The 18,285-nt window shown below is 41.1% G+C and overlaps 1 protein-coding gene across 3 annotated transcripts; it reads left to right on the forward strand.

Moving 5' to 3' along the window:
• Window positions 1–1,346: 1,346 nt before the first annotated feature.
• On the forward strand, window positions 1,347–16,880 carry sltm (SAFB-like, transcription modulator). 3 transcript variants are annotated; one of them, XM_053616663.1, is made up of 20 exons: window positions 1,347–1,521; window positions 5,575–5,662; window positions 5,889–5,944; window positions 6,220–6,247; window positions 7,355–7,940; window positions 8,574–8,617; window positions 10,359–10,465; window positions 10,655–10,804; window positions 11,307–11,419; window positions 11,513–11,664; window positions 11,775–11,875; window positions 12,032–12,088; window positions 13,233–13,375; window positions 13,563–13,743; window positions 13,866–13,990; window positions 14,335–14,508; window positions 14,853–15,176; window positions 15,508–15,646; window positions 15,798–15,955; window positions 16,168–16,880. In XM_053616663.1, exons 1-20 carry the CDS (start codon window positions 1,348–1,350, stop codon window positions 16,262–16,264), a joined length of 2,997 nt encoding a protein of 998 aa, XP_053472638.1. In that variant the 5' UTR covers window position 1,347; the 3' UTR covers window positions 16,265–16,880. The 3 variants fall into 3 exon arrangements, with proteins under 3 accessions (XP_053472638.1, XP_053472639.1, XP_053472640.1); XM_053616664.1 differs by having other exon boundaries at window positions 15,801–15,955; XM_053616665.1 differs by having other exon boundaries at window positions 10,362–10,465.
• Window positions 16,881–18,285: the final 1,405 nt, after the last annotated feature.

Genomic DNA, 18,285 nt, shown 5'->3' on the forward strand with positions numbered 1-18,285 from the left:
ATCTTTTCTCATCAGACCACAGGACATGGTTCCAGTATTCCATGTCCTTAGTCTGCTTGTCTTCAGCAAACTGTTTGCAGGCTTTCTTGTGCATCATCTTTAGAAGAGGCTTCCTTCTGGGACGACAGCCATGCAGACCAATTTGATGCAGTGTGCAGCGTATGGTCTGAGCACTGACAGGCTGACCCCCAACCCCTTCAACCTCTGCAGCAACGCTGGCAGCACTCATACGTCTATTTCCCAAAGACAACCTCTGGATATGATGCTGAGCACATGCACTCAACTTCTTTGGTCGACCATGACGAGGCCTGTTCTGAGTGGAACCTGTCCTGTTAAACCGCTGTATGGTCTTGCCCACCGTGCTGCAGCTCAGTGTCAGGGTCTTGGCAATCTTCTTATAGCCTAGGCCATCTTTATGTGGAGCAATGAATTCTTTTTTTCAGATCCTCAGAGAGTTCTTTGCCATGAGGTGCCATGTTGAACTTCCAGTGACCAGTATGAGGGAGTGTGAGAGCGATGACACCAAATTTAACACACCTGCTCCCCATTCACACCTGAGACCTTGTAACACTAACAAGTCACATGACACCGGGAAGGGAAAATGGCTAATTGGGCCCAATTTGGACATTTTCACTTAGGGTGTACTCACTTTTGTTGCCAGCGGTTTAGACATTAATGGCTGTGTGTTGAGTTATTTTGAGGGGACAGCAAATTTACACTGTTATACAAGCTGTACACTCACTACTTTACATTGTAGCAAAGTGTCATTTCTTCACTGTTGTCAGATGAAAAGATATCATCAAATATTTACAAAAATGTGAGGTGTGTACTCACTTTTGTGAGATACTGTGTATATACATGTGTATAATCATGTGGCAGCAGCACAATGTAAAAATGGTACAGGTCATGAGCTTCAGTTAATGTTTACATCACAGAGAATGAGGGAAAACTGTGATATCTGTGACTTTGATCGTCACATGGATGTTGATTCCAGAAGGGCTGGCCTGAGTATTTCATGAACTGCTGATCTCCTCTGAATTTACACAGAAAAACAAAATCCACTGAGTGTGTGACAGTTCTGTGGTTTTGCACTGCGCTTACTGCCACCGTTGATTAGATAACTGCATGAATGTATGGGTGTACAGGTGTTCCTAATAAAGTGGACGGTGAGTGTATACAAGTCCTATTGCACTTTGATAAAAAAAAAGTTTTGATTCTAACAAAACACATTATTATTATTATTATTATTATTATTATTATTATTATTACGCTGTTTGTGCTATAGGTGGCGTAAACCCGTATTTACGTCTTGACGTCACCGACGTCCGCGGTCGTGGCTCGGAATTGATGTTTCGTCGCTTCGCCGTCCAGAAGTGGAGAACTAAAATGGCGTCCGGTGCCATTTCAGCAGAGACTAAGAAGATAACGGATTTACGCGTTGTTGATTTAAAAACTGAACTCAAGCGGAGGAACTTGGACGTTACAGGAGTGAAAAATGTTCTCATTGCAAGACTGAAACAGGTAAATTCGCTTAAACTAAAGACAAGGGCGAATCTGTAGATAATGCTAACATAAACCTAGCTCTGCATAAACCTAGCTATGAGCTAGCTCGCTATCAAGTAGCTAACTAACGCATAAAAACGGCCTCGCTGCTGTTAGCTTTTATCCTTATTAGCTGTAATGCACAATTTCAAAGTACGTTAATATATGTAGCTGGATAAACCGTGTGGACAACGGACTGTTTATTGTTGTTGTAATTTATACTTCGGGGTTTAGTTAGTTAATGGCGTAGCTTTGAGCATGCTAGCTTGTTAATCAGCTAGCTGCGCGCGCTTGGCATGTATTTATTTATTTAATAATAAAAAAATGGGATCGCTGACTAGCGTTTTATTTATACAAGCAGAGAGGGAGTGTTTTTTTGCAAAGCACAAACAGATTCGTTTTTGTATTTTAACGTGAGCCTGCGCTTCAAAATCCAAACAGACTGCAAGGCCTCAACCGACATCAGTGGTGATTATCAGTGGCTGGAAAAGAGGACAGTTTCTTTTGTTTTGTTTTGTAGCAGGCGTGATTTGTGAAGTAATTAGCATACCCATCTCTCATATTATATTTTTCTGTCTCTGAATCTCTCTAAAGTTGTTTACAGTCTGCAGAAAAAGCCTCACCTTTCTTTCTTTTTTAAAAAAATCTGGTTGTAGGGAGTATTAAAACCGCAACCTCTGTGATTAAGGCAAAAAACAGCTTTTGAGGGAATTCAGAAATCAGTCAAATTCAACAAAACCAAATGAAATTGCTCCAAGTGTTTTATAAGGAGAAGTGACTAGATTGACTGAGGGTTTGGGGACAGGTCAATGTCCAAGACTGGAATAAAGTTTCTTTGACGGACGTTCGATATTCGATATTCGCAGATATGCGGAAATTAATGGACCGTCTCTAAAGTTACATACGACATTGTTATACACGTTTCTAACTTCAGTAGCATTTGACGGGAATGACTTAGTCATATAACCAACTGTAAAGTGTTCATCTAGGTGTCAGGTATGATGCACACCTTTTTGAAGTTTTGATATTTATTCAAATAAACTGTTAAATCATATATAAGTATTGCTATGTATTTTATCACTGCATGGGCTCATAGACAAAATATACCATAACTTAAAGCTCAATAGCATTTGACGGGAATGACTTAGTCACACAACCAACTGTAAAGTGTTCATCTAGGTGTCAGATATGATGCACACCTTTTAGATTTTTGATCTTTAACCCTACAATGCATGGACCAAAAAAAAACCTTCATGAGTGCATAAAGGGGGTCAAAATGACCCATATTGGACAATGGTTTTCTTAAAAAAATAGATGTCATATTAATTAAATAATTTGTATATATATGTGTGTGTGTGTGTGTGTGTGTGTGTGTATATATTCATACATACAGTATCTCACAAAAGTGAGTACAGCCCTCACATTTTTGTAAATATTTGATATCTTTTCATGTGACAACACTGAAGAAATGACACTTTGCTACAATGTAAAATAGTGAGTGTACAGCTTGTATAACAGTGTAAATTTGCCATTTTCCCTCCCCGGTGTCATGTGACTTGTTAGTGTTGCAAGGTCGCAGGTGTGTTAAGTTTGGAGTCATCGCTCTCTCACACCCTCATACTGGTCACTGGAAGTTCAACATGGCACCTCATGTCAAAGAACTATGGCCTAGGCTATAAGAAGATTGCCAAGACCCTGACACTGTGCTGCAGCACGGTGGGCAAGACCATACAGCGGTTTAACAGGACAGTTTCCACTCAGAACAGGCCTCATCATGGTCGACCAAAGAAGTTGAGTGCATGTGCTCAGCATCATATCCAGAGGTTGTCTTTGGGAAATAGACGTATGAGTGCTGCCAGCGTTGCTGCAGAGGTTGAAGGGGTTGGGGGTCAGCCTGCCAGTGCTCAGACCATACGCTGCACACTGCATCAAATTGGTCTGCATAGCTGTCGTCCCAGAAGGAAGCCTCTTCTAAGGATGATGCACAAGAAAGCCCGCAAACAGTTTGCTGAAGACAAGCAGACTAAGGACATGGAATACTGGATCCATGTCCTGTGGTCTGATGAGACCAAGATAAACTTATTTGGTTCAGATGGTGTCAAGCGTGTGTGGCGGCAACCAGGTGAGGAGTACAAAGACAAATGTGTCTTGCCTACAGTCAAGCATGGTGGTGGGAGTGTCATGGTCTGGGGCTGCATGAGTGCTGCCGGCACTGGGGAGCTACAGTTCATTGAGGGAACCATGAATGCCAACATGTACTGTGATATACTGAAGCAGAGCTAGATCAGTATGCAGTATTCCAGTAACATAACGATCCCAAACACACCTCCAGGATGACCACTGCCTTGCTAAAGAAGCTGAAGCTGAAGGTGAAGGTGATGGACTGGCCAAGCATGTCTCCAGACCTAAACCCTGTTGAGCCTCTCTGGGGCATCCTCAAATGGAAGGTGGAGGAGCACAAGGTCTCTACAATCCACCATCTCCATGTTGTCGTCATGGAGGAGTGGAAGAGGACTCCAGTGGCAACCTGTGAAGCTCTGGTGAACTCCATGCCCAAGAGGGTTAAGGCAGTGCTGGAAAATAATGGTGGCCACAAAAAATATTGACACTTTGGGCCCAATTTGGACATTTTCACTTAGGGGTGTACTCACTTTTGTTGCCAGCGGTTTAGACATTAATTGCTGTGTGTTGAGTTATTTTGAGGGGACAGCAAATTTACACTGTTATACAAGCTGTACACTCACTACTTTACATTGTAGAAAGTGTCATTTCTTCAGTGTTGTCAATATGAAAAGTTATAATCAAATATTTACAAAAATGTGAGGGTTGTACTCACTTTTGTGAGATACTGTGTGTGTGTGTGTTTGTGTGTGTATATATAAAATTTATTTCATACATTTGTATATTTTATATATATAAATGCTATTCATACACACACGTGTGTGTGTGTGTGTGATATATATATACTTTAATAGGACATCTATTTTTATTTATTTATTTATTTTTAAGAAAACCATTGTCCAGTACGGGCCATTTTGACCCCCCCCCCTTATGCATTGGTGAAGGTTTTTTTGGTTCATGCATTGTAGGGTTCAATATCAAGAATCTAAAAGGTGTGCATCATACCTGACACCTAGATGAACACTTTACAGTTGGTTGTGTGACTGTACATCATTCCCTTCAAATGCTATTGAAGTTAGAAACGTGTATAGCAATGTCATATGTAACTTTAGAGACGGTCCCTTAATTTCCGCATATCTGTGAATATCGAATGTCCAAGGTCAAACCAACTTTATTCCTGTATGTCCAAGAGCATGCAAGACTGGAAAAAACGACAGCAGATGCATTTACACCCACATCATTAGCATGCAGTCTGTGGAAGTTAACTCAGACAAAGATGATGTTTAAAGCCATTCACTTCTTAACGGTGAAATGGAATCACTGTTGAGTTGCTCTGCATCCTCAGCACAGAATCTGTATATATTAAGTAGTCCCTCATGGGGTGGTGTGTAATTATTAAGGATGTGATGCCATGCACAGACAAAAAAAGGATTTTAAACTGTCATGTCATATCTCATTTCGTGTTAAGATGTCCAAGTTAAAATGCCCTTTAGAGGAACCAGTTCAAAAGGAAACCGTCCTTTTCTGAGTTGGCACTGGATAGTATCTACTGTGCTTGGGTAACTTAATACCCAATGAAGGGTGCAATAAATGAATATGAAGCCATTTTGGAGTTAAACCTTACAGACAACAAATTTTTACTTTAATCACATGCTGGGAGAAATTCAAGATATATATAAAAAAATAAAACTTCCCATAACAAAACATGACTGTGTGAGAATAAAAATACAACAACACTGAATTATAATACAAGACACTAAATATATTTGAAAAGGGGACGGGACGGGACCCCCAGCAGTTCTACTGAAGGTTGTTTGGGTAGATATTCGTTTCTAACCTGAACACTGGTCAGTGAGCCAACTTGTGTGTGCCTCGGTGTGCTATGTAATCTTTAATATTCCCTGACTGTAGGCATTAGAAGAGGAAGGTGGTGATCCAGAAAACATTGAGATCCCTGTTTCAGCCGACACAACTACTAGGAAGAATGCAAAATCCAAAGGTAAATAGGGTTTAATGATAAACCTTTGATGACAGTCAGTTTAAAAAACAAAACAAAACAGGAATAGCAGCTCATGGCTTTAAATACATATGTTGAACATTACTGGCTGATTCTGCAGAACAGGAAAACTAAACTGTTTGTAACCTAGCTTAATGCTGAGATGCAGTGCTTTGTGTTGAGTGCATCTCGAAACGTTTTGAATGCGCTGCTTGCTGTGTCTGTTCAGGAAGGAAGAACGACTCTGACCTTGACACCACAATGGAAGAGGATGCATTTTCCAAGGCAAGAGGCTTTATGAAAAAATAAAACTTTTGTTATGCTTCTTTGTCAAACATCATTAGTTCATGGGGGATGATCTCGTATTTATATAGCCCGTTGTCTTTATGCTTTTGATAAAAACGTATCTGCAGCAAATCGTTGGTTTTTATCTGTTTAGCAGCTTAAGGTGGGGGTGGTACTATTTATAAACACCAAAGACTGAATGCTAGTGCAAAAAAATAAACTTAGTTAAAATGAGCTCTATTTCTTAATTTCTCTCCTTTTTCTCTCTTTTTCAGGAGCACGAAGAGGATGAATCTGAGAAAGGTATGTTTGGTCTCAAGTTAGTGTGGATTGTTAACATTTTTTAGGCTCCACAGGTTCTTTGCTTCTCCAAAGGTGGGACTCGCCTTCCTCATTTTGCTCCTTGCTTTTGAACCTCAGCACAACCTCACTGTTCATCTCTCACTTAGGACAGATCACAAAACCACCATGTCAAAAACTTTTTCCACATTATGACCAGCACAACTGCTGCATCAAATGAGAGATCTGATCTTCCAGGTTCTCTTCAAACTTTGTCAAATGCATTATAAATAGGACTTGTTTCAGGAAAAGTGCCATCCTGCTGCTTCTGAATCTCAGAGGATGCTTCTCAAAAACACAAGGACTCGTCAACGTCATTCTTCACTACATGTCAAGAGTCACTACATCAACAGTTATTCTCAGCTGTGGACATTAAATCTGACTGATGGGAAGCAGAGTCACGACACATGCCTTGGATAAATGCTCAGATGATGGCATGCCAGTGTCTAGACTCTTCTTTTTACAGCGGTGCATCATGGCTGCAAGGCAGAAATTACCATCATTCTGTTCTGCTTCTACCTGGAACACAGTCGAGACTGGAAAAGCACAGAAGGTGCTGATTTTTACTAGTGTTGTGGACAGAGTGCAGTGGCACGGACGGACTGGCTCACTCCGGTGCATCAGAAGGGATGAGGTGCTCTGTTTTTCTCTCACTTACCCGACGAGGAGTGCTTGACACTTCAGGAGAGCCTTCCAAAGATGTTGCTGAACATGGCTTCCCTGAGGCTGGTGAAAAGTGGACTGGTTTGGCACATTGTCCTTTCCCCCGGAGAGGTACATGCCAGCCATTTCAGCCATTGGGGGGGAGAAAGGATCCTTTAAAGATTGGACCAAGGAAGAATACTGTTGGATTGTATTCTCTACACTATAAGAAAGATGACTTAGAAGATTGTTGAATCCCTCCATTGTTCTAAGGAATGTATGTTGTGTGTTAAACGTGTGGTTTCCTCACCCCCGATGACCACTAACATTAAACTTGCTCTCTATTCTACTTTCTAGGTGACGTAGCTCAGCGATGTGAATGCTAAACAATGTGTTTGTGCCATGTTTTATCCTTGTTAAATCCCTCAGATGTAACTGATACTGATGATGCTACTCGTGAAAATACTAAATCCTTCTCCGACGGGGATGGCCTCGTCGAGCCTGAGGCACAGCCAGACCTGGAGGCAGAGTCTGAGATTGAGGCCGAGGCAGAGCCTGAGATTGAGGCAGAGCTGGAGCCCGATCTTGAGGCTGAGGCAGAAGTCGAACCTGAAGACCCAGTGACTGAGGCCTTGGAGAGCAAAGCCGCTACCGAACCTGCCAAAGAGGTCGAAGATGATAACATATCCGTCACCATCCAGGCTGAAGATGCCATCACGCTGGATGTGGATGGCGACGACCTCCTGGAAACAGGTAAACATGTGAAACTTCCAGATTCTGAGGCGGACAAGGGCTGCGAGGAGGCAGAAGCCTCTGCCGAGACGAGGCAGGAGGCAGACTCGATGGCCGAAGTAAAGGACAGCCACAAAGATTGTAAGAGAGACGATGGCCCGAAGACTGATGCCACCAAGAAGGACAGCAGGGAGGCCTTGAAGAAAGCGGAAACGGGAGATAAAGAAAAGGATTCTGGGAAGAAAGGCCCCTCTTCTGCTGGGGCAGCAGGTCAAGCAAAGAGGTTTGTCTTTCTATGTCAGTTCTTTAAGATACTTCTACCAGGTTCCAGATCACTAAAACTCAGCATTGTGAGTAGCTGCAAGATTTTTTCCCATACAGAGTTGCTCATTGTACCTAATCCCTGCCATTGGTTTCCTTTGATTTGTTTGGCCATTGTTTGAAGTTGGGTAATGGGTGGTGTAAAGCGAGGAGATGAGAACACCGCTGTTACTCGCATATCCAGCACTTTTATTGCCTTTTCCAGTCCATACTTATGGGTTAAAAAGAGCAATAGTCCCAGAGATGACAGAGGGGTTTATCAGTCCAATGAAGTGATTCGCTGTGAAGTTGAACACACTCCAGAAGATTTCATTGATCAAGAGAATAAATTGGCAGAAAACCTGACCCACCTTGCTCCTGTGGAAAAGCAATGAAAGAAGCCTTATTGGAGTGTTACCCAAGTGCAAGCCTTACCTATGGGAAATGTTCTTTTCTTTTTTTTCTTTTCTCTTTTTTTCTTTTGTAATGCACCAAACCAGCATTTTGATCGATGGTTGTTTTATATGAATATGTTCCTCATTGCCCAAGCATGACCATGTTCTTGTACGATTTGCTCATTTTTCTCTTTGTTGCTCTCACAATACTTGCGTTTTAGCTCCTCAAAAGACAGAGATGGGAAGACCACAAAAGATGAAAAAGGTAAGAATGCATTTCATACACTTCTTCCTTAGCATCTTGTGGAACTCAATGGTGCAGTTTGTAATGTTTAAATCGTATAATAATGCAATGCGATTCAATGGATTTCAATTATTTTGTCATTTAATTTATCCAGCTTTCAAATAAGCCCCTCCCTGAATCAGCTCTCGGTTGCTCACCTCTGCCCCTTTTCCTTAAAAGGCAATTTGGAAGGCATCTGTAGTTTCAAATTAAAGATCCCTTCCCAAATAATTTTTTTAGATGGTCCTAAATGCTAATTTGAGTAAACTTAATTTTACAAATGCAGTTTATTAACCTAAACTTTAAAATTCCGACAACCGCTGGCGGGCCATCGCGTTGTTTAGTGAAAACTACGCTATGTACACAGCTGCTGTGTACATAGGTACTCAAGTGATGTACCTTTTGGAAAGCTAAGATTCTTGTGATTTGATTGATATAAACCGTTTCAAGATGCAATCACAACAGCAGCTGCAATCAACATCTGTCTGACCACTGACATACGAACCCTTAAGAAATATATGAAGCCTAATAGTAGTCCACTGATCCATAACATCTTGACAAAAACAATCTTGTTATGCTGGCAAAGGTCCAAACAATCCAATTATGTAAAAATATTTAGTCTAAAACACATTACATCAGTAAATATCTACAGACTGTTGCTGCGTCATTTGTGATTACCGACAGATGTGCCTAATCTTTCACGTGTTCCCCATTACATCTTCGGTTCGCTTGTGAATATTCCTTATCACTTAACTTCAAAATGGCACCTGTACTCTGCCCTTTCGATTGATACCTCACTTGAACCAATAGGAGGTTCCATGTCCTATCCACAGCCTTCAATAACCATTGAGAGTTCGTGCTGAAGGGAAGTGCCTTCCCCTTTCCTTCGTAAAAGTCTTGAGCCTATTGCAACCGATTGTGTGGATGACTGGCGCATTGTATAGCCAATGAAATTCTGAAAGCCCTTCTATTTCAGCGTGTTCAAACTTCTGTTACTCAATACCAGTAGCACTTAGTGATTCTGAGGGGAAAAAACTTCAGTGTGACACCTTTCAAAAGAGGCAAACCGTCCATGTAGTCCAAATGGTTCAAGAACAGCTTTAATTTTACTTTGGGTATGCCTTGGATAGGTGTTTTAAGCTAATTTTACATGATTTTTAAAGAGATTAAATATGATTTAGTTGCATGAATAATACAGCTTTTTCATAATCTGTATGTAGATTAGTTAAGAACAAACACCATTAATATAACTTGCCTTATATGGTTATTAAAATAAAAGTCCTGGTGATTAACTGAAGTGTATAACCAATCATCGCTGCCATTAAGATGAGTTTGAATGCAGGCTTCTTACAGTGAAGCAGGCTAATAGATGTTTGAGATTGAAGTGAAAGAGGCTCTGACTAAAACTTCATTGCCTTGTTTTGAGAATCTCTAAACACAGTATATTAAACAAGAAGTTTGTAGATAAGATGTGTACATGTGACAGTAGTTTTTCTCTTACATGTGGCAACGTATCCCCAAAATAATATATGAAACGTACTGTCTAATATCCATTAATTTCTAGTAAAAGTTCCATCAGTTACTGCTGGCATGAAACTTGTTATAATGCTTTTTTTTGTTAGTAAGTCATTGTAGCTAAATAAACATTAACACAAGGGAAGAGGGCCTTTTTTTTGCGGCTGTGAGCGATATAGTCACCTGTTTGCTTGTGGTCTCCATTCAGCAGGAAACAACAGCAGCACTAGCTCTACTCGTAACTTGTGGGTTAGCGGCCTCTCCTCAAACACCAAAGCAGCTGATTTAAAGAATCTTTTTGGCAAATATGGAAAGGTAAGTGCCATCTGTGTTCTGAAGGGGGGCATATGTCGTGCATTGAGTAGTGTCACTTAAAACACTGGTTTTATTTATTATTATTTTTTGCATTTACATGCTATTTAAGTAATGTTCTTAATTTTGACAAAGAAAATGTAATCTTCTGCTTCCCATTCACCTGCACTTTGTTTACTTGTTTTAATTAAGGTTTTCAGTGCCAAAGTAGTCACCAATGCCCGTAGCCCAGGAGCTAAATGCTATGGCTTGGTGACTATGTCCTCCAGTGCTGAGGTGGCACGATGCATATCCCATCTGGACTGCACTGAGCTCCATGGTCAGCAGATATCTGTGGACAGGGTAAGAACTGAACTGCAGTAAAACGTGTTCTACGTTCACACTAGACAGTTTGTATTGCATGTTTTCTCCCTTGTCTCGAAATGTTTCAGCTTACTTGGCGTACTTTTGCACCTGAGCATAGCTGTGTACAGTGTTAACACAGCGTTCCTGTTTGCAACAGGAGTGTATCTTTGTGTTCACAACACACCAGGTTGCTCAGCAGAAATTACTTAAAAGTTCCTGGTGTATGCAAGTGCAATAAAGACCATTTTATATCTTCTCTTCTATTCCAGTGTGGATGATAAACATTTATGTATGTACAAATGGCAGTGTAAAATTAGAAAGTGTGTCAGCAAAATTAAGTTAATGTAAAAACTGTTTTTAATTTGTGTCCATATTACTGTAGAATAATAAAAAGAAGACACCTGTTTTAATATCTCAAGTCCGACGTGCACAGATAGCAGACAAAATGTCACTCGCTTGTTTTGCTTTCTTGGTGAACCTCATGGTGTTTGTGCTTCAGGTGAAAAGTGACCCTTTCAAGAAGGACTCTAAAAAAGAAGCAGAGGATAAAACCGGATCCAATAAAGTATCAGGGGAGAAGCGCATTTCCGCTGGGCTGAAGACCGCTAGCAAGTGAGGACTTGTATCTGTTCCTGAACCTGCACGTTACATGTTCTCTTGTGGGAACGGTCGTTGCTCATCTGTGCTTTTGAAACCTCTCCACAGGATTCAGGCCTCCTCCAAAAAGGAAGAGAAGAAGCCAGCTGAAAAGGACAACAAAGAATCTTCCAAGAAACAGGAGTCGAAAAGCACCAAGTCTGACGCTCCATCCTCTAGCTCTGCTTCTGACCCCAAGAAGGACGAGAAGAAGCATGGGCGTAAGTTCACCAATAGTGTGCTTATTTTTCCTTCTACCTTTGGAAAGTTTACTTTGTGTTTATGGTGCAATAAGTTGAACCCTTTTTTTTTTTATGCTACTTTCCCATAGGGAAGAGTCCAGGGAAGATGCTCGTGGTCGAACAGTCTAAAGTCCAGCCAGGCTTCAACAAACCTCGCCTGCCGTTCAGAAGGGGAGGGAGGTTTGACAAGGTGCTGATGATGTACCATGTCATTTCAGTAGAACCATTCTGATTGAGTACTTTTGTTTTGTATTTTATGTAAACCTGGCTTTTTATTATTTTTAAGTTTATTAAAGTTGCTAATATCGTGACTCAACGTCATAGTATTCATCTCCTTCTCCTCCAGCCTGCTGCTCCCAATATGATGAATAGACGTCCTCGCTGGCTCATTCCTCCTGAACAGGTTTGTGTTCTAACCTTTCACCCACATGTCTGTTCTGCTTAGATTGCCTTTGTCATTTTGCTCTGGATGTATCTCAGGGTTACTCTTATAACACGAAATATAAAACGACAAAAAAAAAACTGAAATAAAACCATACATTAATATTGAATAAACTATAGTTTATTATCATGTTTAATTTAATATATAGTTCAAACTAGAAATGTTGCCCCTAAAACCTGTGCAGTGAATTTCATTTTTTATCTTGACAAGTAGCGTTTATGTAACCTGAAATGTACACTACCGGTCAAGTTTAGAAACACTCATTCTTTATTTTTAATTTTTTACACGTTTTATTATAGTAAAGTTATCAAAACTTTGCAGTAACACAAATGGAGCTATGGGAATTATGTTGTGATTTAAAAAAAAATCCAAAATAAATCAAAATAATTTAGTGTGTTCATCTTCAAAGTAGGCATCCTTTTTGCCTAGAATTTCCAGAAATATATTCTTGGCATTTTCTCGACTGATTTCTTGAGGAATTTCCCTGAGATGTTTTTTAAACAGTATTAAAGGAGTTCACACCTACACTCTGCTTTTCCAAATAATTTGTTCAGAGTCATCTGTTTAAAGAAATATTTTTTTGTATATAAAATGTTAGTTTTCTAATGAAATAAATGAATATATTGGCACTATATATTTTTTTGTCTACAACACAGATTTCATACACCTTCAGGTCAAAAGATTTTTAAGATCATGAGAAACATTTCAGTCAAGTGTCTCCAAACTTTTGAGTTGTAGTGTATGAGTGTTAAATAGTGGCTGGCACAATAAATGTGTGTGCTATGGGATGGATAACTCGGCCTAAACTTGACTAGACCCTAACTAAAACAAAACCTGGGACAGGCTTGGTTATGCCACCACACTGCCAGGATGAGGCTCTAACTGGAGATGAATGCTGTATTATATAATCCAAACAGTTAATCAATCACCTTTCTTGCTCAGGGGTGGCATTTTGATAGATTTGTTTGTGTATGTATGATAAAGTTAAATTGAATCTGGACAGAGTTGATTCTAATTGACTGATGTGTCGCCCTTCTAAACCCTTCCTCTAGTTTTTCATGTGATCTCGGTTCATTTTCAGTAACAATGATTAATGTTCCCACAGATAGAAGCAATAAAGAAAGCGAGGCCTTTTCCCAACAAAGGTGGCAATAGGGACATCCTTCCCTTTGAGAAAATGAAGGAACAGAGGATGCGTGAGCGCATGGTTAGAATGGAGAGAGTCCGCAGGGCCATGGAACTGCGCAGGTGAGTCTTGTTCTCTCTCTCTCACACACAAACACACACACACACACACACTCACTCACTCACTCACTCTGTCTTGCTTATGCATTTCTCTGTGCTGTGTTGATACAGTCACAGCTGTGCACGTCCATCACATAAAGCCTAATCTTTTGGTTTTAAATACATGTAAACACTGCTGCTTCACATTCAGGCGACGTGAGATGGCAGAACGGGAGCGCAGAGAGCGCGAACGACTGCGAGTAATGCGAGAGCGTGAGGAGAGGGAGAACCTGATGCGTGAGCGCCAGAGGCTCGAGATGGAGCGACAGAAACTGGAGCGTGAACGCATGGAGCGAGAGCGCTTGGAGAGAGAGAGGATCCGCATAGAACAGGTCCGCTACTCTAACACTGCATGTGATTTCCCCCCATCCATCCACCCACCCCACCCCACCCCCCTGCATGTGTGACAGACTACTGATTCTACTTTTTTAATTTGGCGTTGTGTGTCTGACAGGAGCGCCGAAAGGAAGCAGAGCGCCTGGCTCGGGAGCGGGAGGAGCTGAGGAGGCAGCAAGAGCAGCTACGCTACGAGCAGGAGAAACGCAACAACCTGAAGAGAGGCCGTGATGTGGACCACAGGTACATAGTAATGATAATATGCCTTAGGAAACATACAGAAAATATACAGTTTGTATTGAGAAGGCTATAAAAACGTATCGAAGATGTGTATGAGTTTAAGAAGTTTTGCAAGATAAGTCTGATTCATTAGATACTGACTCGGATATGACATTGGAATTAATTGCTGATGTGTCTAGCAAGGGTTGTGGTGAAAGCCTGAGAGCTCCTTGATATTTTGATTGTGCCCTGTATGTGAGGTTCTCAAGGGAAAGGATTGGTGGTTATTTGCTATCAAAATCCAAGTGTTATGTGCTTAACTTCATTGGTTTACTCGGTATGTTTACTGATTCATCTGCCTGCTGCAGGAGGGATGACTCTTACTGGAACGGCAATAAGAAAATTCAGCCAGAGTCAGAGGGCCGGATGAGCCAGGCATCAGACTACAGCAACCGGCAGCAGGGCCGCTTCAGTGACTTCAGCTCCAGAGACCGAACACGTTTCCCAGACAGTACTGCAGTCCAGCCCAACAACTTTGAGAGGTATAGAACAAATGAAAACTTCATTAATAACCATTTGTATCCAAGTTAAAAAAAAAGATACATGATAGGGATATTTGACTAAAAGCCAGAGTAAATATTTTAAGCTGTATGGACACGATTCTGGTGTTATTTATTTTAAAAGCCCGTGTTTTAGCTGCCCTTTTTTCCTGTAATTTAATAATGATGGGTAAACTGGGTTGGGGATTGCCTAAAGGAAGAATTTTAAGGGAGCAAGTAGAATAAAATAAATAAATAAATAAAATTAGCTGTAGCTTAGACACTGACCACCCTTTTTTTTGTGTGTGTGTAATTTATATATATATATATAAAAAAAAACTTTTTAGGCGGAATCGGTTTGATGGTGAACCAGAGGCTAAGAAGAATCGTCCTGACCCACGCCGTGAAGGTTCTGGGTTCGAGCGCTACCCTAAAAGCTTTGATGGCGTGCGCCGAACCGAGCCTCCTCCCCCTTCAGGCCGCTCCGATCTTCGTGACACAGACCGGAGAGATATTCGTGACAGAGACGAACGTCGCCCCGTGTCACTGCCTGAACGCCCAGCAGGAGGCAGAGCTCCTCCACCAGCCATAAGCCACTCTCGCTCGGCCAGAGACGGCCACACGGGCTGGAAAAACGACGGTGGCATAAGCACCAAGCCGTCTGATGTCAGGTGAAACCAGTAGGATTGGATGATTGTGCACTTGTTTTGGAACAGTAGAGGAAAGTAATAAAATGTAAAGGGTTTAACCCAGTAGAAGGATTGGATAAGAATACATTGTTTGGTAGCCGTGGTTTCAGTTTTCCCAAATCTGTGGAATTGATATTATATTTGTATATGAAAACCAATGTTTCCCAAATCTGGGAAATTGGAGCTGTAGCAGTTGAAACCGCAGGTGAGGTGACAAGTCACCTGAAGTGAGTGATTTTGTAGTAGTGTCTGTGCTTCTGCTTTTAATTGTTGGCCACTTTTAAGTTAAACGGAGCGATGTGTGTCGTACCAGGGGAGCGGTGCGGATGCGTCCGGAGCACTCGGGCCGAGATGGGCCGGGCCCTAACATGAGAGGCGCCTCCTCAGCCAATCGCGGCAGAGGCTCCTTCAGTAGCCGAGATGGAGGCAGACCTGCAGTCATGGCTGATCAGGTGAGCTGTTACAAATTTTACCTCAGCTTTGATGGCAAATAACGATTAGTCGTTTATTTTCTTTATTTATTTTGTATATGAAACCCACTACTGTTCATTGTGGCCACAGGTTTCTAAATTGTTATTGACATGGCTTCCTCTGTGTTTTTAGCAGCATTTCAGCAGTGGAAGGCAGGTGGTGGTGGAGAGGCACGGCCGGGATCAGGGACCCAGAAAGGAGTGGCATAGCAGCGGCTCCCAGAGTGGAGGTTTCCCTGATAACCGGCGCATGGCAGAAAGTCGACCTGCCATGATGGCTCCACATTCCAGGTGTGTACGGATTCCCTTCTGCTACACAGTGCTCCTCTAGTGCTAGATTCTCCCCCAGTGGGGTGAACACAGGTAGCCAGTCCAGTAAGTTTCTTAATACCCTGTTAGCACATTTGTGTAACCATTTAGGAAAAAGCATGGGTACTAAGATTAGGATGGTGTATAACATTTATTTAACTACAAAGATGGTAACAAACTGTTTGTGTTTGCAGCCATTCCTCCGGTGGCATGAACAGAATCGTCCAGATCACAAATGTCCCAATGGCTGGCAGCAGCGGAGGATTCAAACCCTTCAAAGGGAGGTTCTAGCAACCTTTTGCAACAGAAAATAAAATACATTTTATAACTTAATTTCTTTGTTTTTTTTTTTTGTTTGTTTTTTAAGTTTGAGATATTTGATGTTTTTAACTGGTTGGACTGAATATTGTAAACAAGCTTTTTTTTTTTTTTTTGTATAGATCCTTGTTAAGCAAAATGTTGGACTTGCTCCTCAGCTGTTCTCCTATGAGCTGTAAAAAGTGCATAGACATGTTACTTTAGTTCACCACACTGTACAGGCAGCTTGAGCAGTTTTTTTTGTTTGTTTTTTTTTTTGCTTCCCCCCCTCTCTCTTCCTTTGTGTATTTAAACTATGTTTGAAAAGGGAGACTAAAGACTCACCTGCATACTTTTGTCTAGTGTTTAATAATTCTGATGCTGCACTGCTGATTTCAGTGTCTCCCTGTGTTGATGTTTCCATTTTAAAATCATGAAGGGTTTGTTAAAGAGCAGATAAGCCGTGTGTATGCTTGTGTGAAAGAGCAAAAGCAGGCGGTGCGGTATTGGGGAACAGTGCAGTGTGTAGCCGTAGACATGCAGCGTGTTCTTCCTGTTTCGTGATGTTCTGGATTTGCCGTTTCATTAAAATCCTACAGTTTGTTATGTGTTTGTATTCTGGTCAGAACACTAAAATACATTCTGCTGTGAAGTACCACAATGCAACAGGTCTCGCTGCGCGTATTTCTTTAATCAGAAGTTTTTATCCTTCGTCTAAGGCTTGTGTTACAGATAATGTCCGTCTACTTTCACACACCATGTTGGGCTAACTTATACATTTTGGTCATATATATACATAAACAATTAACCCATTTTAATGCAAAGGAACCATGACCTTTTAATATCCAGCCTTTATGTAACTAAGATTTAGTGTAAATAGATATAGAAAGGAAGTACAAATAGAAACTGGGTCACTGACTCAGTGATGCTGTTAGCTCTATACATGCACCATGACATTCTGCTTGTGTGGACCAATCCATTAAACTGATCTCAAGAACGATGCACCGAGGATCTTGCAAGATCTAATTTGATCTCGAGTTTCTGGTAGACTGCATACATGTTAAATAAACCGAGCTTCGTCCATGAGGAGTGTCACATGGGTGGTTTTGGCAAAGCAGGCACAATATTTTTGTTTACAAATCACCTCAATGTAAACTCGGTGTGTATTAATCATAGCCTTAAATCACAGGTTCCAGATCCTGCTCCTGTAGATAGAGTTTTCGCTGCTCTAACACACCTGATTAAACTATTTAGCTTATTAACAGCCCTCCTAAGTTGAAGTGAGTGTGTTTACAGCAGGGAAAACCCTAATGTGCAGGACAGGGGCTTCTCTGATTGCAGGGTATGGAACCTGTCACTTAAAAGAGTAGCTTGATGACCAATTAAATTGAGTTGTGGTTGATCAGCCAAAACATTTGGTAGCTGACTCAGCTAAAATCTTTCCTGCAACTATCTGCCTCAATCCACATCCAGTTCATTAGTAACATCACACAGACATGACAGTGGTTTACGATGCATGAACAGATCTTCAGTGCAGCTGAACATTACGTGAGTACGTTGCATTACTGCCCCTTTAATCTGAAATGATAAAAGCAGAGTTGTTGACAGTTTTTTTGTGTGTGTGTGTTTTGTTTTTTAAGAATAAGCCTCAGCTTTTCTCCATCGGACAGCTTTACATCCTGTCCGATGGTCACATCCTGTTTATTAGCGTTTCAGGGTGCTTAAACTAACTCTGGCATCTGATTCTATAGAAAATGAGGTATCTTGCTCCTTATTAGTGCATTCAATTGATATAACAGTGCAGAACCAATTACAAAGGCAGAAAAAAAATGTCTTCAAACACACCTTGGTGAATAATGCAACCATCAGTAGTGATGGCAGTGAAGCTTTCAGCACAAGTTACAATCAACTGAACGTGAAAATCTGACGTTAATTGTACTGTTTTGTAAATGAGACCCCATAAGACATTGTTGATCAGAGTGAGCTGGGTGATATTTTTCATAGTTACTGATATT

This window comes from Ictalurus furcatus, chromosome 27 (genome assembly GCF_023375685.1).
Source record: "Ictalurus furcatus strain D&B chromosome 27, Billie_1.0, whole genome shotgun sequence".
Classification (NCBI taxonomy): Eukaryota; Metazoa; Chordata; class Actinopteri; order Siluriformes; family Ictaluridae; genus Ictalurus; species Ictalurus furcatus.

Coding starts and splice junctions, on each gene's coding strand:
- sltm (XM_053616663.1), top strand. CDS start 1,348: ATGTTTCGTCGCTTCGCCGTCCAGAAGTGGAGAACTAAAATGGCGTCC. Junction 6,248..7,354: donor AGAGGATGAATCTGAGAAAG/GTATGTTTGGTC, acceptor TAAATCCCTCAG/ATGTAACTGATACTGATGAT. Junction 11,420..11,512: donor GGGCTGAAGACCGCTAGCAA/GTGAGGACTTGT, acceptor ACCTCTCCACAG/GATTCAGGCCTCCTCCAAAA.